General features: G+C 46.0%; 1 protein-coding gene across 2 annotated transcripts; it reads right to left on the minus strand.

The window, feature by feature from the left end:
- On the minus strand, nt 1-26,109 carry Prkx (protein kinase cAMP-dependent X-linked catalytic subunit). 2 transcript variants are annotated; one of them, XR_008216539.1, is made up of 9 exons: nt 25,669-26,109; nt 16,955-17,123; nt 13,148-13,411; nt 8,600-8,719; nt 6,697-6,792; nt 4,272-4,329; nt 3,461-3,538; nt 2,922-3,098; nt 1-2,735 (listed from the first exon to the last, which is right to left on the minus strand). XR_008216539.1 is itself a non-coding variant. In XM_052731176.1 (9 exons), the coding sequence occupies exons 1-8, from the start codon at nt 25,832-25,834 to the stop codon at nt 2,973-2,975; spliced, it is 1,077 nt and encodes a 358-aa protein (XP_052587136.1). In that variant the 5' UTR covers nt 25,835-26,108; the 3' UTR covers nt 1-2,735; nt 2,950-2,972. The 2 variants fall into 2 exon arrangements, 1 of the variants encoding a protein (XP_052587136.1); XM_052731176.1 differs by having other exon boundaries at nt 2,950-3,098; nt 25,669-26,108.

The following is a 26,109-nucleotide window of genomic DNA, read 5'->3' on the forward strand; positions in this document are numbered from 1 at the left end:
TTTCTTAACATACAAACTTTTATTAAACAAACCTGGACTCAGTAGTATTATTTTATAAATTAGCAGAAAAATTTTCCTGGGGCAAATATATATAGAAAGATATAGATAGATATATACACAAATCACAGTGATTTTTTAATTGTGCAGCAGGATTAGAAAGTTAGAAAAAAAACAAAAAAGGCTTTTTCATTCCGAGTGATAATTTCAGGCAAGTCGGCAGGTGCTCAGCAGTGGGACACACCTGCACAGTGCACATGATACCTGTTCCATCAGGAGGTCAAGTGGTGCGTCCCCACACTGTGAGTTTGAGTCTGACCTGTGAGGACCAGGAGGGCCAGGGAGGCTCCTGCTCCTGCTCACTTTCCCTAAGTCACACAAGTGATGATGTCTATTCCATAACCAACTGAAGTAACCCCTCCCCTCCAGAAATGACAGTGTGTGGTTGGATGCAAGGCTGTGAGGTTCACAAGGCAGATCTGATAGGAACAAATAAGGGTAGGGGACACAGACACACACAAAGAGATTGGGGGAAAACCAACCCATACAAAAACCTTGACTTTGCATTATAATTTTCAGGTTGTTTGCAGTGTGTGTAAGAAACAAGAGTGACAGGTGTCAGGCATTCATTAATGCTCCCTATGGAGTTTCATCCAAAACAACAACAACAACAACAACAACAACAACAATAACACATACACACACACACAAAAAAAAAAACAAAAAAACAAAAAAAAAAAAACCCAGGAAATCGACACGCCTCTAAATCTACAGCCAGGAGTGATAGACACTTTCCCTGGTTATTTACCCCAACATCGAGACCCACACAAGGCTGAATCTTGCCTATGGTTCACCGAACAGCACAGTGGTGATTGATCGATATGTTTTGGTCCAATGTTGAGATATTTGCACAGCCTGAGGTCCTGTGAACAGTATTTAGCCATTGAATCACATTTTACAGTGTAACATGTAACAGCTAGTTAGGTGAGACAGCAACATTCCATAGCACTTAGTACTTTATCTCTACTAAACACTAAAACAAAAAAAATTTTAAAGTCAGTCTTGGTTGAAGAGCATGAGGATTTGTTTTTAAATTAGTATTGGTTACTGATTATTTTATCTTTTACTTGGTTAAATCAAACCACCACCTGAGGAATTTGTAATTTATTAACTGTCCCATTGCTTTATGAGAAGGCGCTGGGTGCACAGTCCTCCTTGGACTCATAGGTGGGAATAGGACATATTTCCCTCATCCTTTTTCCTGGTTGTTTTTGCCCGACCACTCATTCCTAATTTTATTTCTTTTACATGTTAACTATGTGGACTGCAGAGATTCCCAGCATGCACAGGGCAGCACACAATCGCCTGTATGTCCAGCTACAGGGTCTCTGGAGTGCTCTGCTGACCCCCATGTGTACTGAAGCCACACACACACACATCAATAAAAATATTAAAATAAAAAAAATTTGATTCCTATGCACTACCTGATGTCACTACAATGACATCACATGGTATAATTTACAGCCCAATTAAGGGTGTTTAATTTGATTTAATCTGATCAGGGTCAGATTGCTAAGTACTTTAGGAGCACACAATGGGTGCATGTGGGCATGTGTGATCTCCCCATATGTGTTTAGAATTAAGGCAATATTTCCTAGGCTAATTTTACGTTATTTCCTACTTAATATCAAATGCTGACAGCACCTATGTGGGCCAGCGTGTCTATTCACAGGGCTTGATTTTAATCCTGAATTCTACCTCCTGTGTGTGTGTGTTTGTTCACGGTACATAACCCAGTTATTTTGCATATTGAAAGGGCTGAGAAAGCTCACTGAAAATACAGCTCTGTACAAACTTTCATAAAAGTTCCCAGCCTGGAACCTGAGTTTTGACGGATGGACAAGGTTGGAAGAACAGGATTGAGTTTGGTGGGAAGAAAATGTCATTTACAACAGAGGAGGGAATTGAGGGGTGGATCCTTAAAGTTCCCTTTGGGGAATGTGGATAAATGTGTATTATCTAAAAAGGCAATCTTTGCACCCAGGTTGCCATGTGGCTAATGCAGTGTGCAGAGTTCTGGCTTAAGGTTAGGAAGGGATATTTTACTGGAAACGTCTAAACTGGAAGACTGGGGAAAGCCACCTGTTTGTGCCATATTTGAAGGAGGGTCTGCAGGGCATGTGGCTTCCTGACTTCCGAGTTTATAGTGACCAGAGAGGAACAAAATAAACAGTGACTAAATAAACAACATACACAAATGCCTGCCACATGCAGAGAAACGCATTTTAAAAATGCATATATCACACCCCTTTTTACCTGCAGAGTGACAGATTTTCAGAAAGCTTTGGAAAATAAGCATGTCACAGGCACATCAAAGTACCAAATGTCCAGTAGTGCACAATTTCTGTGCACATACACAGTGACAGCTATCACCAAATGGGTCAAATTCAAACTTACAAAATTCAGTAGAGAAACCACCACAACAAAACCTAAATCTGCAGCATGAAACACAAGACTCAGAGAGAAGGGACAAAGCTACAGTTTAACAGCTATTAAGAACTTCCCACTAGGCAGGTTTTGAGTTGTCAAAAGAGGCCAAGTCCTGCGGACAATGATCCTCAGGATCGAAGGAATGGTGGTTACATACGCGGAATCCTTCTAGTTTTTCATCAAGAAGGCAAAAGACAAGCAACGGAATTGGTTCTGGTCCTCGGCACAGTACGGAATTTCTCATGCTCCTAGTGACGCAAAAAGAGAAAGGGGGGGCACGGTTAAGTGACTGGCAACATTTACTACCAACTGACCTCTAAATCATTTTAAGAAACCCTGAAGCCTGGCTAACTCACAATCCTTGGTTGCACAGAGTGTATTTTCCTCAACCACATGGTAAGTTCAAGGCTATCCTCGGTTACATGAAAACCTACCTTAAAATTCAGAAAAAACAAGTTTCACCTTGCAGATGTGTGTTCCTGTCCTCAGAAATTTTTGAATATTTCCAGTTCTTTGTCGGATACGGGAAGGATCTTGTCCCACTCACTTTCTGGATATGTCTCAAAGTTGGAGGTGTCGCCATCACCCGTTATCTTGGGCACAATGGGTGGCTAAGGGTCACACGAAATAAATAAGTGAAGCACCATTAGACAGAAATGTGAGGAAGTTGGACACTTTTGTTGATTGACAGAAATGTCTGCATGGCTCACGGGGAAAGGTGACACTGGGCAGCTGAGTGGGGACATGCAGTGTCTGTCACTCAGACTGTAAATTTTACAAGGAGGGGCTGAAGGCACCCTGGTATTGCAGTCACACGGTGTACATAAACACAGACACATGTACATGTAGACAATCACGAAAGAAGTCTCTGGTGAATTAATTTGCAAGACTGAGACAGCAGTGGGAGCTTGCTGGGCGGTTAGGATAGGCTATGGAGGGGTTCATTTACTTCACAGGTGTATGGTATCCCCACCTTTAGCTTCTTCTGTGGCACAGATTCCCAGTCCACACCCCGGAACCATCGGTGTCGCTTGATGTCTTCAACCCCATTCTTGAGAATAAACAGACACACTTAGTAAAAAGCATTTGAGAAACAGTGTGTGTGCGCGTGCGTGCATGTGTGTGTGTGTGTGTGTGTGTGTGCATGTGTGTAGCATGTGTAAAATCTCTCTCCAATAAAGCAGTTTAAAAAAGCCACAAGTGGCCAGGTGTGGTGGCACATGCCTTTACTTCCAGTACTCTGGTGATGGAGGCAGGTGGATGCCTGTAAGTTTGAGGCCAGCCTTGTCTACATAAGAGTGTTCCAGGACAGCCAGACTACATGGTGAGACCCTGTCTCAAAAGTAAATAAGAGCAAATGAACAAAAACTCTAAAAAATAAAGAGTAACAAGTCAACCATGAATAGTGGTGCATGCCTGTCATCCCTGCTCTGGGAGGCCGAGGTAGGTGGGTTACAAGTTCAAGGTTATTCTCAGCTACATACTGACTTTGATTTGGGCAACACGAAAACAGCAAAACAGGGGCTGGAGAGATGGCTGCTCTTGCAGAGGACCCAGGTTCAGTTTGCAGCACCCACATGGTGGCGGACAATCTCTAACTGGAGCTGCAGGGAACCCACTGCGCTCTGCCCACTGTGGCAGGTAATGCACCCGTGTAGTATATACACAGAACAAAAAGAAATCAATAAACCACAAAAATAGCTAACATTGAGCATAGTCTGGGACCCTCGGAGTGGATGATGTTACCATCAGTGTGCAAACTGGAATGCTCTGACATGACTCACCTTCATGCTGCCGAGGCGCCGGGTCCTGTCTACCACCAGCAGCCTTTTGATGAGGTCCCTGCATGAGTGGAGCAGATTTTACTTAGATTCGGAAAATGCCAGAATCAATGCAGGCACCAACCCCACCTGCACCCACACACGGTGTGTCCATGGAAAAAGCGTTTTGGGGGTTGGAGTAGGTAGGCAGCTTGCAACCTGGGCTCCCACCCCTAACAATGACCTTCAACCTCTAAGCTATAGCTTCTGTCTTCTACATGCCAGGACTACAAACATGTGTACCATACATGGTGAGGGATAGAGCCCAGGCCTTGGTGCATGCCAACAGAGCCACCAGCACTCTATTCACTGAGCTACGAGCACTCTACCCACTGAGCCACAAGCACTCTGAACACTGAGCTACAAGTACTCTATGCAACACTCAATTACCAAGTACTCAATTGGTAGAGTTACAAAATCTCTACTGATCAAGGTATAAGCACTCTCCCCACTGAACAACAAGGACCCAGCCACCTCTGCCAGCAAGCACTCGGCTTGCTATACTACAAGCACTCCACCTACTGAGCTACAAGCCCTCCATCCTGTGAACTTTGCCTGCAACCCTTTAGCACTTATCTATCCCAGCAGGGTTTCCTCCTGTGTAACTGCCGGGGCTGCTTTGCAGGCCCACATCTGCATTCCTTTACACAGTTCTGTATGGGGAGACTGAGTTTTCAGGCTGAGCACACCTGCTGAATGAAGTCCCAGACACTCGTCTGTGTCTTTATCGTGGATCAAAGACGAGAGAATGAAAAGGATGGTGAGGTGCAGTAAATCAAAGACTCAAAGACTCAGAGAAATTAAGGCAGGGTGGAGATGGGATGCTGTGTGTGTGTGTGTGTGTGTGTGTGTGTGTGTGTGTGTGTGTGTGTGTGAGCATGCATGCACACACACTCAAACATCCTGCAATCCATAGCACCTATGATAATAGCCAACAGGAACTGCAGTTCAGTAGAAAGGGTGCTTGTAACTCAGTGGGCAGAGTGCTTGCTGTTAAGTTGGATGAGTGTTTGCTGCTCAGTGGGCAGAACTCTTGTTGCTCAGTTGGTGGAATGCTTATAACTCAGTGAGTACAGTGCTCACCTAGGCCTGGGGTCCATCTGCTGCATTACATACCCTGGATACGGGTGGCACAAGTCTGTTTGTCACCCTGCCTTTGGGAGGCTGAAAGAGGAGGATCAGAAGTTCTGGGCTATGTGGAACCCTTCTTCCTAACTAACTAACTAAATAAAATGAACAACTGGAAATCAAGGCTCATTCTGGTTAGAAAATACTCCAATCTGACCACATTCAAATCAAGGAAAGTTAAATGTATTTATATATTTTAACCCTTCTTTTTTTATTTCCACTAATTTTGCCATAATCTTCATGAAATGTATGTTCAGCATAAATATCAAGCAAATGTTTTTTAAGCAACATGTTGACCTCTAAACATCTTGTGTGCAAGAATTCTTTATGGGGAGTGCAATTTCAGTAAGAGGAAAAAAAAGGAAGAAAAATTAACACTTGTGGAGCCACAGAGCTTCAACCTTCTAGCTCAATAAAGAAACCAATCTCAGCAAAATATACCGTATGTGTGTATAGAACTGTCAAAAAATTAATAAAAATCCTGGATTTACACATTGAAGTGATCATGAAGAAAAGCCTGGGACCCAGCGTCTCGTTCAAGGGCCTAGCTCCAGTAACCTAATTCCTCCCACTAAGCCCCTCTATTCTTAGTGGTTCAAAAAAAAAGTTTAAAAATTTAAAGTTAAGCCAGGCAGTGGTGGCACACACCCTTAATCCCAGTACTTGGGAGGCAGAGGCAGGTGGATCTCTGTGAGTTCGGGGCCAGCCTGGTCTACAGAGTGAGTTCCAGGACAGCCAGGGCTATTACACAGAGAAACCTTGTCTCGAAAAAAAAAAATTAAGTTAAAAAATTAATAAATAGGCCTGGCACAGTGGTGCATACTTTTCATCTCAGAACTCAGGGGGCCATATCTACGAGTTCAAGGCTAGTCTTAGCGACATAGAAAGTTCCAGAACAGCTAGGCTTACAAAGAAAGACCCTCTCTCAATTTGTAAATTAATAACTAATAAATGAAACAGATGGATGGATGTATGGAGAGATGGATGAATGGATGGACAGAGTGATCACTTACACAGCTGGTTCCAAATCTGCATTAGCTTCAATACCTTCTTCTCAAAAGGAATGATATACATAACAAGCCTTTCAAATATTCCATTTCAATAAAATAAGAATAACTGAAAGGTTTTCCCTTCCTAGTGGAAAAAGTGACCGACACATGCAATGAATCAGAGTTTGCCAGGAGTGTGTGTTTACAGCGTTATTTCACAAACTGTTGAAAATAAACACAGGGACAGAGCAGGAAACCGAGAGTGCACTTACTTAGAGGTGAAATCCAAGTGTCTGGGGAAGTCTATCTTACAGGCAAGAATTTTCTGATAAATTCCAAACGGGTTGTCATCAAAAAACGGAGGAAACCTGTTGCAGAGAGAAGCGTCTATTTTTAGCAGAATTAAATATAGAGTTATACCTACTTTGTGACAATTATTATTTTTGCTTAATGGAGGCAAAAAATAATTTGTGTCAGATGGATCCACTGCTTGACAATCGGCAACATGGCTGTGTGAAAACAGATAGGAGACAGATGGTCTCAGGAGGTAGTGTAGCCACAGGAGGATAAGGAGAGCATGGAGGGTCCTGATGGCCCCCAAATAGCCTCTGTTGATGGCTTCCTCCCCCGAGGGGGTTGGAACTGACAGTTACAAACTTTCAAGAGGAGGGGCTTAGTGGAAAGAAGTTAGGTTATTGGAGATGTGCCCTTCAAAAAGACACTGAGACCCCAGGCTCTTCTTCACAATCACTTTGGAATGAAAAAAATAATTTCCTATTGATTCTAAAGCATTTCTATTCTTTTTTGTGTGTGTATTATAAATTATGTTATATATTATACATTTTGTACATATAAATGTGGTTTTATATGTATAAATATATTTCATGAATTGTTCACACTCACATACAATATGTACAAATTTTCCAGAACACATGACTGGGACATCATTTGCATATAGGGTCTTTGCCTAGAGAATGAGTAACAGATCTTGATATGAGTCCATTCTGGATAAGGATGACCCTAAATGTAGTAACAGTAATCTCAAGACAGACAGAAGAGATACAGACCCACAGGAGAAGCCATGTAGAGATGGGATTGATGGGGCCTCAAAAGCCAAGGACATCTGGAGCCTCTAGGAGCTGGAAGAGTAGTAGATGGATGAGTGGGTAGATGAACGGGTGGGTGGGTGCATGGATGAGTTGGGGGATGGATGGGTCATGGGTGGATGGATAGATGGGTATGTGGATGGGTGGAGGGATGGATGGGTGGGTGTGTGGATGGGTGAGTGGGTGTATGGATGGATGGATAGACGGATGGATAGGTGTGTGTTTGGATGGGTGGATAGATGGGTGGATTAGTGGGTAGATGTGTGAATAGGTGAACGGATAGGTGGGTAGGTGAATGGATGAGTGGGTGGATGGATGGATGGGTGGGTAGGCAGATGCTCACTTTTGACAAATCTCATACTATTTTTGTAAAATCCTCTTGCAAGCTGTTTTTTCTATCTGGCTTGATCCACAAAGAATGAACTTTCCTTCATTTAGGCACCAGAAAAAAACTCATGGGGCTGGGATAAGTGTTACTTCCCCAGCAGGAGCCAGTGACTCTTTAGGTCTACACAGGTGAACATTGCCATGGTGTTGGCCTCCAATTCCCCCAGCTACACCTAGATCTGTGGGTATCTCATTTTCTGTGTTTACACAATTTTCTCAGATATATACTAGACTTGACAGACACCAGTAACCCTCAGGAATGACCAACCTTCCTGTTAATCAGGAGACAGAAATAGAGCCCATTACTCCCACGTCCTATGCATTGCTAAGAAAAGGAATTTAGGGTGAAAAAAATGTAACACAATCCTGCCTTCTTCATCTGCTCTTCCATCACTACTAACTAAGCTATTTGGCTGGTGTCATTTGTTCACCATGGGTACTGCTCAGCCTCACATATCATCCCACAAATAAGATGGGTGTTACACATAAGGAACTGTGATTGTCTATGAAAATTTAAATTCTTGCTTAAGAAAACTAAACACTCAGTCACCCTCTAAATCTTGACAGTGGGGTATGTGAGTGTGTCCATGTGCAGTGTCAGAAAGGAGATTCCAAGGAAGTGTGTGGGGTGTGAAAGAGACACCATATGCATACAGTCACATTTGTCAGGAGAGTCACTCACCCAGACAGCATCTCGAATATAAGGATGCCTAGTGCCCACCAGTCCACGGCCCTCCCATGGCCTTTGCTTTGTATGACTTCTGGGGCGAGATATTCCGGTGTCCCACAGAGAGTCCATGTTCTATGGAGGCAACAGAAGCATGAATTCATGAAATCGGAAGGTGTTATAACAGAGTTGATGAAGACCATGTCACAAGTATGGTCACAGTGCAGAAAATTGACGTATGGCCACATAGGTTGAACATTCCTAACTGAAAGAAACCAAAATGTTCCCAAAATCTAAAATTTTCTGAGCACCAACTGATGTGACAAGTTTAAGATTTCATGATGGGAAAGTATTTGAGGCACAAGCCATATTCACTGTGGGCAGACCCATTTTCTAGGCACGGAGAAGCTGCGCTGTGAGTTTTAACTGTCAACTGACAAAACGCAGAATCCCCTGGGAAGGGTCTCAGTAAAGGAGTGCCCACAGCAGACTAGTCTGTGGGCACAGGTACATGAACCTGTTCCATAATGCTAAAAGAATCCAAAGTTGGGGTGTTCACTATGGCTCAGCTGGTAAAGTTGCGCGAACCTAAGATCAATGCACATAAGAGGTAAAAGGAGAGAACAGACTGCAAAAGGCTGTCCTGTGATTCCCACGTATGTACCGTGACAAATATGTGCTCAAACATTCAGCACACACACACAATAATGACAACAACAATATAAACACTCCGGAACCTAAGCTCTTTTCCTTGTTTGTAGCTCTGGATGGCCTCCAACTTGCTGGGGTTGGCATGGACCGCCACACCCAGCTGCTCCATCTATGTTGATAACATAAACTGACCCTATAGTGACATGTTCTTCATTGAATGTCTTCCTTACAAGCATGAGCTTACATATAATTTAGTTAATGGTCTCATGGTCATTTTCTGGCCTCTGCTAAGTACTGGACTCATATGAACATACACATAGATACACATAATTAGAAAAACAAACAAAACTGAAAGTAGTAGACAGAATACTAGGGAAGTAGAGAGTGAGAGGTGGGTAAATCGATATGCAGTATGAATTATCTTTAACATTAGTCACAGGGGCTGGGAATGTGGCTCAGTTGGTAGAGCACATGCCTGGCATGCAGTAGGCCCTGGGTTCAATTTCCAGCATGGCATAAAAAAGATGTGGAGGTAGAAGCAGGAGGATCAGGACTTTAGAGTTTTTGTTTATTTCAAGACAGCATTTCTCTGTGTAACAGCCCTGGCTATCCTATAACTCACCTGTGTAGACCAGGCTGGCCTCAAACTCACAGAGATCCACCTGCCTCTGCCTCTTAAGTGCTGGGATCAAAGGTGTGTGCTATCATGCCTGGCTTTCATTTATATTTAAAAACAGCCAATTGGTGTGGCAAATAGCTGCTGACATCTGCAAACTGCAGAGCATATGAAATAAGAAAAATTGATTGTTTCTTTCTTTAAAAGAAAGATTCAACTAAAAAATAAGTTAAGCTATACAAGGTTTAATAAACACCATGTGGTCAAACTCTAAAATGAAATAGTATTTAGCCATGAAAAGGACAGTAAATCTGAGAGGTGGCACCACATACATAGACAAAGAGGCCATTGCATAAGTTGGACATAAAAAGGGAAAAAATACCACACTGATGTTGTGTGTAGAGTGTGCGGGCCAGGAAGACCCAGAGAGGCACAATACACACCAGGGGTTTATGAGGGTTGAATGAAGGGAGCAGGGAGGGACTGCTTCATGGCCACACATAATGGAAATGTCCTGGAGCTGGGACCATGGTAAAGCTGACAGAGTGCTGGCCTAGTGTGCTTGAACTCAAGCCTGCCAACCTGAGTTCAATTCTGGGGACCCTCCTGGAGGCAGGTGGGCACTGACTCTCACAAGCTGACCTCTACACCGTGGCACATTCCTCCATCCAAAAGAAATAAATGTAATAAATCATGTTTTAAAAAGTGGGCTTGAAGCCAGGCAGTGGTGGCGCACGCCTTTAATCCCAGCACTCGGGAGGCAGAGCCAGGCGGATCTCTGTGAGTTCGAGGCCAGCCTGGTCTACAAAGCGAGTTCCAGGACAGGCTCCAAAGCTACACAGAGAAACCCTGTCTCGAAAAACCAAAAAAAAAAAAAAAAAAAAAAAAAAGGAAAAAAAAGCGGGCTCAAGAGATGGCTCAGTGAATAGGAGTATTTGTTCTTGTAGTCCAATCATCTGTAACTCCAGTTGCAGGGGACCTGTGCAAGTCACAGCACAAGGATTTTCTAAAAGGGACTCTAGCAGCTCAGTAAGTTTGACAGAAGGGAAGGCACACCAGAAGCTTCTGTGCAGCAAACCAGACAGAGCAGAGAACAGATGGGGAGAAAAGTTCTGCAGGTGTAACATACGAAAGGGGACTCGGGCCCAGAATCTGTAAAGAACTGATCCAGACCTGGTACAAGGGATGGTGTGGTTCAACTCCGATACTTCTGCAGGGATGGAACTATAGGTCAGTGAGTAGAGTGCCTATAGTTTCGTAGGTGGAATGCTTGTAGCTGAATGGGTAGAGCGCTTGCCTAGCAGACACAGAGCCCAGATTCGATCCCCAGCATAAACAGGATGCGGAGATGTTCACCTGCCATCTCAGCACTTAGGAGGTCAAGGCAGGAGGACCAGGAGTTCAAGGTCATCCTTGCCTGATGAGTGCCAGGCCAGTCTGGGCTGCACACACGTCCTCTGCCTCCTATCCCTCCCCGATGGAATCAACTAGAAGTCAATCAGTCACAGGCTCCTGTGTGCTTCTGGGCCCATTAACTCAGATTTTGATCCCTGTAGCCTGACTCAGTTAGAATAAGATCAGGGTAGATAGAGCACGGTAGCAGATGATGAGGCCACAGGTAACTGTATCTGAGACAGCTCCACTTACCCTACTGAAAGCTGAGTCTGTGTCTGCCCCAGGCTGGACGGAGGCTTGCATGCCTTAGGTGGAACTTTCTATAGCCTTGAACTTGACTTGTTTCTACAGCCCTGAACTTCTCTGCACACAATCACTTTTGTAAAATGCTCCAATGGTTGTATGGTTGGTCACGGGTATTTAGCACACTCTGCTAGTACTGGGACCACAGAGAATCTGTCCTCAGTACAGAGATAACCTGATGAGGCTGGAAAATACCTGATTCCCTCAATGTGAAGCCTTTTTTGCCTCCTACCCCCAGGCTATGGGTTAACAGGAATGTGACACCATCTTCTTCCTTATCTACAAAGGAGCTCTCTTAGCTGTGAGCAAAGGCCCCCAAGGAAAGAGCTCGATAAATAGAAAACACTAAGGTACAGGCTGGAGAGGTGGCTCAGCCTTAAAAGGGATGGCTGCTCTTGCAGAGAACCTGGGTTCAGTACCCAACACCCACATGACTGCATGCATCCACCTGTAACTCCAGTTCGAGGAGATCCAATGTCCTCTTATGGCCTCTTGGGTAACACACACACACACACACACACACACACACACACACACACACACACACACACAATAAATACATCTTGAGGCAAAAAATACATTAAAAATTGAACTGCTACCTGGCAGTGGTGGTACATGCCTTTAATCCCAGCACTTGGGAGGCAGAGGCAAGCGGATCTCTGTGAGTTTGAGGCCAGACTGGGCTACAAAGGACAGCCAGAGCTGTTACACAGAGAAACACTGTCTTGAAAAAAAAAAAACAAAAAACAAAAAAATGGAACTACTGTGTGATGTAGCTATAGTATCCCTGGATGTATATGTATGTGTGTGTGTGTGTGTGTGTGTGTGTGTGTGTGTGTGTACATATACATATACAACTATATATTATATAAATACTATATATAATTATATATAAATGTATGTAGATATATAAGTTATATTATTGTACATGTAATATAGAGATGTAGCTAAATACATATATTTGCATATATATACATATTTCTACATGCATATATATTCAAGTATGAAGTCATTCACACATGGACAGTATTACAATTTCCAGAACAAAATTCAACTACTTTGATGACAGAATGATTTTCTCCTTTGCTCACAACCTGGAGGGTCACCCCCACTCCCAAAGTTGTACACTGGGTGTGGACTATTCCCCACAGACTCAGGTATTTTAACACTTGGTGTCCAGCAGGTAGTGCTGTTTGAGAAGACTCTGGACAGGTTTTAAAGAAGGCGGCAACTCACTGGAGGAGCTGGGTGACTGGGGGTTGGGCTCAAGGTTTGATAACCCTGCCCTACTTCCTGTTGTCTCTTCCTGTATGTGGCTGCAATGTGAGCAGCTGCCCTCTACACATGGTCCTATTGGCACATGATCCCATGATGGAACCAGGAACCAACTAACATAAACCTGTTCTTCCTTTCTGCTTTTTTAGGAGTGTTTTACGACATTAATAGGAAAAGACAGGGATACCCATCTTGAAAGATGGAGGGAGGGGTACACCACACCAGAGCCCACCATGCATCTTCTGTCATGTCTGTCCACCCATCTAAATCAAACCTTCAACTTTTGATTAACCTCTAATGACCCTGTGATTGTTCCCACTCACCTATCCACCAGTTTCTTGGAGAAGCCGAAATCAGTGAGTTTGATATGCCCTTCACGATCTAGAAGAATGTTTTCAGGCTTCAGATCCCTATACACAATCTCCTTGGCATGTAAGTATTCGATGGCACATACAATCTCGGTGGCATAGAAGATTCCAGCAACTGAGGAGAAGCGGCCACGGTTCCTCAGGTAGGTGAACAGCTCACCTCCAGGCACGAACTCCATCAGCATGTACAGAAAGCGGTTGTCATGGCCAGTCCAGAATCTGGGAGACATAAGAGAGTACATGATGGGTGCTGAGGTGGGTGCTCAGATGTGAATGCAGATGGATGTTGGCAATTGACAGACACTGATGGTAAGATGTGTGTGCAGACTCCAGATATACAGAGGTGGATGTTCCCGTTAATATACTGGTATACACAGACACTAACAGGTGCGTATGTGCAAATATCAAAATATAAACACAGATATTAAGATAAATACATAAACAGGTACAAACATCTGCATGTGCCCTGGTTAGCTTTAACTGTCAATTTGATGGCCCAGAGTCATTTGGGAAGGGACTTGGTGAAGAATTTCCCACATCAGACTGGCCTGTGGGTGTCTGCAGGGAGTGTCCTGTTTGATCACTGACATAGGAGGACTTGCCCACTGTGGATAAGGATCCCTGGGCTGGATGAAAGCTTTCTGCTTCTGGTTCCTGCTCTGCCTTACCTCCGAGATGAGGGGTGACAGAGAAGTGAAAGCCAAGTTAGCCCTTAGCTACTCTCAGTCCCTTTGGGTCACTGTTTTATCATAGCAACAGAGTCAAAGTTGGCCAGGAAGTAATGAGGATGTTTGATTAAGATGTCCGATGCCAGCTCACCCAAATGGTAAGATTGTGCTTAGATGGACTGTGGTTGTAGGTTGATGTTAGGATGTCATAGGATGCTATGTGAGGACAACCTGTGGGTGAAGTTCACAGGGAGAGTATGTGCTAAGCTGGTGCTGCCCTAGGTGGGACCTTCACCATCACCTTGATCTTAACCAAAACTATGTATGAATGTATGCACGTATGTATGCATGCATGCATGTATATACGTATGTGTGTGTATGTGTGCATGCGTGTATATATGTATGTATGTGTGTATGTGTGCATGTGTGTGTGTATGTACGTATGTGTCTATGTATCTTACTATCTTCTATTCATCCATCATCATTATCTAGCTATTTAACCTATCCATCCAACCATCCATCACCTTTCTACCATCATCTACCTATCCATCTATCATTTATCTTTATCATCTATATCATCTACCAACATCTATATCTATTATCTATCTATCCATCCATCCATCTGTCAATCATCTATCACCCAAGTAATTCCCACTCAACTACCACAAGGTTTTCATCCACAATCATCATTGCTTTCCAGGTGCACACAGCAATGTCTACAGAGCACTCTCTGACTATAACCCCCTAGGATGGGAGGCTCCTCCAAACACCTGCTATACTGTATCCAAAGACACTCAACCTTTCAGAGTGCACAGCTCAGACCTCTCCAGAGATCCGCTTACCACAGACTTCATTACTGGTTAGACCTCTGTGTGCATATCTCTCTGACATAGGAGGAATGGGTGCACAAAGTGAGGGATCATGGTCTCCATCCAGAGCACAAATTTTCTGTGTCAAGTTGACAGCACACCCTTGTCCTGCCTAGGGAATGGTGTCGTCCGCAGTGGGCAGATCCCTATGCCAATCATCAATGAGAACACTCCCACAGACATGCACGAAGGCCGATCTGATGTGGAAAATTCCTCAGTGAGACCCTTCTGGGTTGTGTCAGTTAACAGTTGAAACAGGACATTTTCCCCCTACTTTAGGAATGGTACCACCCACAGTGGGCTAAGCCTAATACTGACTCTTAATAAAGCCATTTGCAGATAAGTCCACATCCCTGCAGCAACACAAACTGAGAGAGGCCTATCAGCTGTTTGGAGCCATTCCACTACGCATCCCATGTCTGTTCCAGACAAGCAGGCTACTCCATGTTCACAGACAACATTCACAAGCCAGATGGATGACCCTGATGAGCTCCAGTAGCATGCACATCATCCTTTGAAGTTCAAAGACCCACTAAGTTGTGTTCAGACAGCTGGACAGACACACAGCATGCTCTGCCATGCTGTGACTACAGCATGTAGGTCAACTCAGAGTCCCTGTAGCATGAAGTCAACTTTTACCTAGTTCTTAACCCACCTGTTGAGTCCTGTGAATGCAAGATATGTAAAGAAAGCAAGAAAAGATTTCTATAAGGAATGTGTAGTTACACAGTAGTGGGTGAAGGTGTCAAGTCTGAGTTAAGCACTCAGGATTCATTCCTCCAGAATTCCTGTGTTAAAAGTCTGCATATCCAGGACCTCAGGACAGGACTATGTGTGGAGCTGGGTCTTTAAATGGGGAAACTGAGGTAGAATGATGTCCCTGGGATAGATCTGACCTAACGGGACTGAGTCCTCATAAGGAGATGTGACCGGGACACAGACACTCACAGAGGGATGAGCCTTAGTTGGTGCTGTTGCTAAGAGGAACCCATTTTGGCTAATATTTAAGTCCATGTGGAATTTAAGGTGCCTGTGCTTTAAATTTTTAAAAAATAATTATCTGTATTTTATTTATATCTGTGTGTGTATGTGTATATACATATACAAAAGTACATCAGACACAGAGGCCAGCAGAGGGCAGTGGATCTCCTGGAACTAGAATTACAGATGACTATGTGCTTCAAGGTAAGTGCTGGGACCTGAACTGGGGTCCTCTGCAAGAGGAGCAGGTGCTCTTAACCTCTGAGCCTCTCTCCAACCTCTGACACTCAAGTTCTATGCTATTCTAATGAATTTTGACTGTAGTGTACCTCTAAATGTTCTGACGGGATGGAACACTCTAGAATAGCATGGATATTGTGTGGTGGTGTTTCAATGATGCCATGCTGGGCAATTTACCCTCTCACTGGACAGACAATCATACTTGCTGAGCCCCAGGCCAGCAGGAGACCTTGTCTCAAACTCTTAGTGTGAACTAAGTAACAACGTAATGACAGCAGACGTTACCCTCTGATCTCCGCATGCATGTGCACATATGGACCTTCACAGACTATGTATAGAGATACCTTTTATATAAATGTGTGTATATTTCTAAAATGCAAAAAAGGGATTTAACATTGATAAAAATCACCAGTTGAGTTTTATATGACAATTATGAATAAATAATTAGGTTACTCTGTCACCTTGATTAGACACTATAACAAAAGACCTGCCAGGTCTTTGACTTTTACAGGGGTATCAACATTGAGGAGACTAATGTCAGCATCATGGGGCCTAGTCAGGTCACACAAAAAGGTATTGTTATAAAAACTCATGGGTTGGAGCTAGAGGGGGATCAGAGGTTAAGAGCACTTGCTGCTCCTGTGGAGGATGCAAGTTCGAATCCCAGCTCCCAGTTGGGCAGTACACAACCACCTGAAACTACAGTTCCAAGGGGATATAGCACCCTCTTCTGGCCTCTGTGGGTACTATTTTGGTGTGCACAGTCACACACAAAAATAAATCAAGACAAAACCTGGATACCATCTCCTACCTCACACCACTGAGCTACAAGCACTCTATTAGGTGAGGGCAAACACTCTTCCCGCTGAGCTATAAGCACTGTATTAGCTGAGCTGCAAGCACTCTATCCCCTGAGCTACAGCCAGCACCTCCCCTACAATGAACCCTTGAGAGAATAACCTTGGGGAAGTGGGGAGCTGAGAAGGAAGGAGCCAGGAACTCACAGTTTAACGAGGAAGGGATGGTTGATTTCCTTTAGGACGGCTTTCTCATTTTGAACATGTTGTTCTTGTTTCAGGCGGATGACATCTGGGATGTTCATAATCTTCAAGGCATAGTATCGTCTGCTTGATCTCTCCTTCACCAGGTTCACTCGGCCAAATGTTCCAGTGCCTGAGGAAGACAATGCAGCCAGTCAAGTCTCCCCTGGATCAGGAAACGTATACATATCTGAGGAATGGACACCATGCTTACCTGGGGCCTTAAAGCTAGACACAGGGAGAGAAACTTACTTCAGCCTTCGGACTTTATGGATATGTTTTTATACACAACTGTCAGTCAAGCGGCCAGGGAAATGGCTCCGAGGGTAAAGGGCAAACCTGACAACCTGAGTTCGAATCTAGGAATCCATGTACGGCGGGGGGGGGGGGGGGGGGGGGGGGGGGGGGGGGGGGCGGCATTTTAAACTCCCTCAACAACTTCTCTGTGACGTGCACGAGGATGCTATAGCATGCAACCATACATATATGTAGTAAAAATACTGAGTAAAACTTTAAAAAAATTAATTGCCAGCTATGTGCATTCGAAATTGGATTTCAAGTCAGCCACGATTTAAACACTGCCATGGGAAGAGCCCAGATACTAGACTCAGTGATTTCTAGCGGAATACTTTATTTATTTATCTATTTACTTATTTACTTATTTATTTATGGTTTTCCGAGACAGGGTTTCTCTGTGTAGTTTTGGAGCCTGTCCTGGAACTCACTCTGTAGCCCAGGCTGGCCTCGAACTCACAGAGATCCGCCTGCCTCTGCCTCCCGAGTGCTGGGATTAAAGGCGTGCACCACCACTGCCTGGCCAGGTGGGGTACTTTTAACCCTAACTTGTTTACCACCTCTTCCTCGTCTTCCACCTCGATTACCTCCCGGTCTCCTCCTCTTCTTACACCTCTCCGCTCCTCCTGCACTTTCTTCCGCTATCCAGCCCTCAGCTGTCTCTGCTCTTTTACCCCTCACTTTCTCCTCTCCAACACCACTAGCTCCCTCCTAATTCTTCATCTTTCTCTATCCTCATCTCTCCCTATGCCCCTTTTGTTCCATTTCTCCAGCTCCACAGCCATCTCTTCTCTCTCCTCTCACAACTTTTCCATTTCACTCTATACTATAATAACCCATCCACCAGCCACTCCCAACCTATCCATCCATCCATCTACCCACCCACCCACACTCCCACACTCCCACATCCTGGCTTTTTTTTTTTTTATAGACAGGGATTCTCTGTGGAGCTTTGGTGCCTGTCCTGGATCTTGCTCTGTAGACCAGGCTGGCCTTGAACTCACAGAGATCCACCTGCCTCTACCTCCCAAGTGCTGGGATTAAAGGTGTGAGCCACTAATGCCCAGCTCCCACCTCAACTTTTAAACATAGTTGCTTTCTGCCTTATAATACTTCAATGCACAGTGCTTGCTCTTATGATGTAGTAAAGTTATGTACTCAGAAAAAACAAACCTCACCGGATGGTAGTGGCACACGCCTTTAATCCCAGCACTTGACAGTCAGAGGCAGGTGGATCTTCGTGAGTTCAAGGCCACCCTGGTCTACAGAGAGAGTTCCAGAACAGCCAGGATAGTTACAGAGACAAATCCTGTCTCAATTCCCTGCCCCAAAAGAAGAAAGAAGAAAGAAAAAGCAAACCTCATAAAATCCCAATCTTCTCCCACCAATGCAACCATGCAGGATGTTCCCCACAGCAAGCTAGAGCTAGGCAAAGATCAAGAAGGACACACCCACAGCTAGACATCGGGCTGAACAGCCCAACGACCACGAAAACCATATTCAGCACTAAAGTCGTGTTAAAGGGGCAAAAGGCATGCTTTGCAATGCCCCCCCAAAAGCATTATTTTTACTTCTGCTATCTTAGCTTACAATCAATTAATTGTGATATAAAATAGGTCTCTGTAGCTTAGTTATTTAGAAAAGGATGCCAATCAATCAGGAGATACCTATCACAGAACACACAGGATTAGAGGAGGCACACAGAGTCACAAGTGACCCTGAGTGGAAGCCAGAACTGGCCCAGAGTAGATCAGATGGGTAAAAAGTGGGTGGGAGTGTTTATAGACATTTCAAAGAGGATTTGAGTAGCCACACTGAAAATGTTCTTAGAATAATCTCAGCAGGGTCTGTTCCAGGCCACCCCTGAATATGTGGTTCACTTTGTGTCACCACAGTCCAAATCAATGGAGCTAATACAAATCTTTATAACTGTATTATGTCAGAGATTTTTGTCATAGCAATAGAAAGGTAGAAAATCCCACCCTTAATGTGGGCATCACCATTCCTTTGCTGGCTCCTGGATTAAATAAAAAGAAGAGAGCTGGGCCTCAGTGGTCACCTCTCTCTGCTCCTGACTCTCATACTCCTGTCTCCATGATGGACTGGCACCAGTCTGAGCCAGAATAATCCTCTCCTCCCTTAAATTCCGATTATCAAGCATTTTGTCACAGCAATGAGAAAAGCAAGTGCTGTGACACCAGAACTTTTGCCTGTGTTTCTGACTGGTGGATGGCATATCACTTTTGTGTCTAAAATACACCGTGTGAGCAGAGCCTGACAGATGCACTGTGCTGTGCAGTCCACAGGATGGCTTCTGCGTCAGATGGCTGCCGACCTGTTTCCTTCACACTTGTGTCTGCGGCTTGTGGGTGCAGAGGCAGCTGGTGGTGTTGATTACACAGAGCAGGGGAGCTGCAGAGCCAAAGCACAGGCTGAGAAACCTAACACCATGGAAAAGCACAGTGCAGCAGAGCGCCAACTCCCAGAAGCTGCCAGAACAAAGACAACCAGAAAGTACCAGAAACTCCCAGGGCAAGGTGCTATTTACTGCCTAGTGGGAGAAACTTAGCTCATCAGGGGCGTGTCATTGAAGGGGACACTGGGACCCCAGTCTCCTCTTCTGTATGTTTCCTGGCCACTATGTAGTGAGCACCTCTGCTCTACCACATGCTCCCATGATGGTCTGCGTCACCACAGTCCAAATCAATGGAGCTAATACAAATCTTTATAATTGTATTATGCCAGAGATTTTGTCATAGCAATAGAAAGGTAGCTAATACACATTCCACACCAATTTTCAAAGTTTGTAGAATGAATTGTGTTGTCATTGTGCTCAAGCATAAGTTGTCTGTCCCTATACAACCTCTAGCCCCCAATCCCTTGGTTGTAAGACACCAACATACCCACAATCACTCAAATGCATGTTGTATTTGCCCATCTCCAGTGAATGTCCCAGCATCCCTATATGATGCAAAATCACTCCATCTTTGACACTTTAGCCCCAGCCATTCACACCAGTCACCCTAGCACAGTTCCATGACCTGTAAAGTGACTCCCAGGTCACGGGGCAGCAAGGTAACAAACATCACCACCCAAATTAATTGCACACGATTTTATAGCCCTTACAGACTCTGAGGTTGCCCTCTACACCACATGGATGAGTGAACTCCCCAATTAAAAAAAAATGACTATCTCGGAGTAGGAAGATGCCGCCCTCGCACTGTGCACACTCTACAAATGGCAGTCAAGTGCCCCATCCATGGATGCCTGGGACTGTACAAAAGTAACTTTCTGTATGTCTGCCATGGGGGTGGCATGATTTTTTTTTTAACGAAACAAGGCTCCTGGGGTAGTGGACACAGATGTTACATGGAAGTGGTCCAGATGCCCAGAACTGGGTCTCAGTAACCAATGGGGTGCAAGTAGGGACAATCCCAGTAGGCTGTGTGGAGAGATGCAGGTTCTTTCCTTTTCTCCATCATATTGGAAATTGGTGATTTTTGTCTCAGGTCAATATAGCACCTAATGTGTTTAATGAGGTGGGCGGGAGGGGATGGGGGTACATGCCTGGCACCAATGAGTCCCTCAGTTGCATCCCCAGCACCTAACACAACAACAAGAGTAATAATAGTAATAATAATGATGGTAATACTAATAAAGTTTTCTCTTGGACTGGGGTGTGTAGCTCAGTGGAGTGCTTGCTTGGCATGCACAAGGTCTTAGGTTCCATCCCCCAAAAATAATAATAAAGAAATGTCCCCACACTCCATTTCCAGCCTCACAAAGGAAAACATAAACCAAAGAGTGGACTGGAAGCACAATCCAGAATATTCCTGTAGGAGCCAAGTTTCAGGGATGCCAATGTGTCATTAGCACCGATGGCCTGCCACAGGAAGAGCCAATCTACTAAGCCACAAGCACTCTACCCACAGAGTTACAAGCACTGCATCAACTGAGTTACATCCTCAACCTCAAGGGGAAATCTTTTTAAAATAAAGGAAGTGTGATGGCCTGATGGCTATTACAGATAGGAAATAAAACTGTAAGTAAGCTATTTAGTGTAGCACACATAAAGCCCTGGGCTCAATCCCCAGCTTTGCAAAAACTCTGCCTGGTGAGGAAGGCTTTAATCCTAGAGCTTCTGAGGTAGAAACAGAAGGATTACCAGGGGTTTGAGGGCAGCCTAAACTACACAGTGAGTTCCAGGAAAGCCTGAGCTACAAGGGGAGACTCAGGAAGAAAAAGAGGAGGGAGGAGACTTAAGAGGGAGGAAGGGATTTCCTTAGTGTAAATGAGGCTCTATATTCAATGTCCAGCACTTTAAAAATAAAATAAAATGAAATTTGAGTGAATACAGAGAAAGTCTCAGGATGCACAAGTCTTCAAGAGAATGAAGATGCTGTCTGTCCTTAGAGTGTGGTTAGACTCAGCCTAGAGCACCCAGGCTCTAGGGGAGATAGAAGCAAGAAGCACTGGCCTGTGTGACTAACGCTGTGACAAGTTCCTGTTTTCCTCCTTCTGGGTGGTGTCCCCAAACTGGCCCCACCCCTAGGGCAAAATCACACTGAAACTCACTCTAGAACCAGCATCACAGTGATTCAGGGCAAGTGCCTCTGAGAGAGAGACCACAGTATGTCAACCTTGGTGATTTAGAGATGAGGGTGCCAGGGGCTGAGGAGATGGACAGACACACAGCCATGGGTTGAGGAGGCCAGGACAGACACCTTATGTCCTAGGAGAATGTTCAGGAGAAAACAGTCAGAAAAAGAAACCTGAAATAATTCAAGATGGCTGCCAATGGGTGGGATTCTAGATGGTGATGGTAGGTTCAGTTAAGATAGTGCAGGGCGGGTGGCTTTCAAGATGGCACATATAGGGTTAACCCAAAATGGCGCAGGGTGGGTGAGATTTAAGATGGCACAGAGTGGGTAGGTTCACCTGTTGTCCTCCTGCCAAGCACAGGGCAATGAGGTGTATGTGCATCAGCCCTGCCACCTGTAGGCCCTAGGGAGGACCCTCCCTATCCAGTCCAGCTTCTCGGTGCTGCAGACATCCTGTGGCCATATCCCTCCATCTCATGATCCTTCACTCCATCAGGGCGGATGCTTGGCTTGAATGACAATGAGCCCCACCCCCATAAACCACAAGGAATGAGAAGGTGGCACTCCGGGAGGTGGTGATGTGGTGAAGGGTCTTATACACAGCATTCCCATCTTTAGGGACTTTGCAAAGAGAACAGCCCCGATGGGTGAACAGTCTCCCTTTCCCACGTACCATGGGACTGCTCTAGGAGTCAGAGGTCTTTGAGGTACAATGTGGATAAGCATATATTTGCATATCCATGAATGTTATGCAAATCTTACACTTTACTCCAAATGCCGACCAGGCATGTGGCAGTGAGGGTGGGGCTTGTGGAGGGGATGACATGGACACAGGAGTATGACGCAGCTGCTCTTATTGCATCCACAGGCATGAACGCTGGTGACCGGCCATATTAATTGACTGATTGGTGATTGACGGAATGATTCTTTTCCTTTTCAAGAACTCTGGGTCCCCACTCATGCACCGGCACCTCCTGCCTCAATGAAACAGCCAAAGTGTCCCCTAGATGGTTCACTGTGGACTACCAGGTGGTGCCCCTCCCTCTCCCCCCCCCCAGCCCTCAGCAATTCCTCTTGTTTATAAGGTGCTAGCCTGTGGTGATCTAACAGATGGCTAGTCATGTGACCCTACATCTAAGGATGAGGCTCCCACCCAGACAGACCAAAGAGCTCCTGCTCTTGCAGTACCGAGGATTTAACACTGGCTTAACACTGGCTTTCGTAAAGCCAGCCACCAAGTCACTGAACGGTAAACTGAGGCACAGGTGATAGCTCAGAACACAAGGGATCATGACTGAGTCCAGAGAAACAAGAGTGCAGGAGAGGTCCAGCCAAGCAGAGGGAGGGGTCCTGTTCAGTAAATTTAGATAGGAGATCCCCCGAGTTGCAAGAATTCTACCCACTTAGCTATAGTTACAAACATCCTGCCCACTGAGCTAAAGGCAGTCTACCCACTGAGTCACAAGCACTCAGCCACTTAGCTATAATACTCTACCCACTGAATGGAGGCACTGTACCAATTAAGCTACAAGTACTCTACCCACTGAGCTATAAATACTCTGTCCACTGAGCCACATGAACTGTATCTGTAGAAACACAAGCAGTCCACCCACCAGGCTGTAAGCACTATTCCAACTAAGCTATAAGCACTGTACCCACTGAGTCACATCCTCAGCCTGGAATGTTCTTTATTTGAGTTTCCAAACGAATAGAGAAATGAGTTTCAGGTAGGAGGCAATACCATCAATATTTATTTCCTGGAGAATGCAGAGTGGGGTGTGTGCTGGGGAATGACTGGAGATGCAGGGGTCCCCTGGTGAGCTCTAGAGTATTCCTATGAGCATGTGTGTGTGTGTGTGTGTGTGTGTGTGTGTGTGTGTGTGTGTGTGTGTGTTCCCTGCGGTTTGGGATGGTATGTACTTGTAGGCACCAGCAGCTCCAGGCCAGCCTGGCAGGGCTACACTTGGAAGCCCTGTCTCAAACACCCCCAAAACTCCATGTTTGTCATAGACTCGGTCTAAATTTATGTGCGGGCTCAATGAGGAGAGTGCTTGTAGCTCAGTTAAGTGTGTGTATAGAAAATGAAAGAATGAATGGGGAGAGGGGAGGATGACGTGTGCACCCAGGTCTATCTGGAAGGTTCGGAGGGAACAGGCTCACAGTAAAGAAAGGTGGTAGGATTCAGTATTTGACACGGCCCAGGGAGGTGCCCAATGGGGTCCATGCTCCAGACACAGTGGGGTAGAAAGAGGGCTCAGTAGGCAAACCCAAGGATTTGAGTTCAATACCCTGAACCCACTTGGTGGAAGACAGAATAACAGACACCTCAAAGTTGATCCCTGACCCTGACACTTGGGCTGTCCATTCCACACACCCACGCCCACATGCGCACAGTAAATAAGTGAATTTAAAACAAAGGAGCCAGGTGTGGTGGTGCACGAATTTAATCCTAACACTTGGGAGGCAGAGGCAGGAGGATCTCTAGGAGTTCAAAGCCAGTCTGGTCTACACAGTAAGTTCCACGACAGCCAGGGCTATGTAGAGAGTCCTTGCCTCCAAAAACAAAAGAAAGAAAAGGGTAGTGAACCAGCAGAGGGGCTGAGTGCCCGTGAGTCCCTATGGTCCCAGCCCTGGGAAAGCTAAGACAGGAGGACTGCCTGGAGTCTCCAGGGGGCTTGAGCTATGAAGTGACTTTCAGGTCACTCACTGTCTCATAAACAAGGGCGGGGCTCAGTTCCCAGCACCTTATAAGCAATCTGTGGGGGAGTGGGACTGCAATGTCAGCACTTAGGAAGGGTTGGTAGGGAAATGTACACTTTAAGGCCATTCTGGACTACACAGTGACAGGAAGACCAGCCAGGGCTACATAAGTAAACGACATTCAAGCGGCTCCATTTCCCTCAAAAGTCAATCAATCAAAAGCTGGGTCGCAGCGAGCGACAGCCTCCACGCGGGAGGGAACCTGGCTAGAACTCAGGTCGCAAGCTCCTTTACTCACCGAGTCATCTCTCCAGCCTGGCTGAGAAGGTGTTAATCCTCCCTCAGCCCTGGCGCTGAACCCCGACTTTACTTCCTCCCTTCCAACACCGGGGTTCAGGGAGAAGTCTCTAGAATTTCTGCCTGCAGCCAAGCGGAGGGCGCCAGTCCCTCCCTCCCTCCCTCTGTCCCTCCTCCAGGAACACTTTCCTAAAAATCAACACACTAGGCACAATTGTCCTAGAGACCGAGGTCTCCGAGACGCCCCGGACTCCCAGGAGTCAAACTTGAGAGGCAGCCGCCCACGATGCCTCGCGCGATCCCAGCCCCCTCGGAGCATCCCGGCCCGTGCAGGAATCCACCGGCTTCCTCAGCAACCTGCAGGGTCACGGGGAGATCAAGTTCCGAGGCACTAAAGAAAAACCGACACCTGGGCACACAGGGGATGCGGGGAAAACATCGGCATATCTGCCCCTGAAGGGTCCCCCCGGGGTCACGCATCCCTCTGACCCACCATGGGTCCACACTGGGGAGGCTGGATTCGACCCCGAGGCATCCTGGGCCCGAGCGGGTGCGCAAGCGCCAGGGAAGCCGGGCGTGGTGTCCCCGGGGTAACTGGCACCCCAGCAGGGAGCCACCGAGTCCCCAAGGTGAAGTCACCCTCCTTAAAGCTCTGTGACGTAGGGCCGCCCCGTTTCCAGAGGCCATGTACTGAATATGTGGGAGATAAAGTCCCCAGGGTCGCAGGGGACCCTTGCGTGACCGCCTACAGGCCGTGTCCCGACACTCGAGTTCTCTCTTACTCACCTACAGTAGCTAAGGTGTCCCAGTCATGCAGCGCGTGTCCACTTTTGTGCGGGGATGATGTTTTGGCCGGGAGATCTCCACCTGGCGCCAAGACCTTAGGATCTTTGGGGTGGTCTTTGGCCGCATGATCCTTTCCGGTTGCCGCGGCCCCTGCTGGTACCTCCATGGGGCGGGGGGACTCTACGTGCGAAGGTGGCAAAACGGCAGCCTCGGCATCAGCAGAGGCCTCGCACACGCCTCCCAGCTCCCACCGCCTTAAAGACAATGGGAGCGCACGCGGCCGGGCTCAGAACGGCGGGGGGATCTGTTGGAAGCGGCTGGGGCGCTCCGCGGTAACGCGTGGGGTCCGCGGGACCAGCGCCAACCCCACCGCTCTTCATTCCCGGCGGAAGCCGGCTGGGCGGGGACCGGTCTAAGCCGTCGGGTTGGGGTGGGGACCGA

The sequence above is a fragment of the Peromyscus californicus genome, unplaced genomic scaffold (genome assembly GCF_007827085.1).
Source record: "Peromyscus californicus insignis strain IS unplaced genomic scaffold, ASM782708v3 Scaffold_10__1_contigs__length_136768540, whole genome shotgun sequence".
In the NCBI taxonomy this organism is placed as follows: Eukaryota; Metazoa; Chordata; class Mammalia; order Rodentia; family Cricetidae; genus Peromyscus; species Peromyscus californicus.

Coding starts and splice junctions, on each gene's coding strand:
- Prkx (XM_052731176.1), bottom strand. CDS start 25,834: ATGGAGGTACCAGCAGGGGCCGCGGCAACCGGAAAGGATCATGCGGCC. Junction 17,124..25,668: donor GGACACCTTAGCTACTGTAG/GTGAGTAAGAGA, acceptor TGTCTTCCTCAG/GCACTGGAACATTTGGCCGA. Junction 8,720..13,147: donor TCCAAGAAACTGGTGGATAG/GTGAGTGGGAAC, acceptor TTGCCTCCATAG/AACATGGACTCTCTGTGGGA.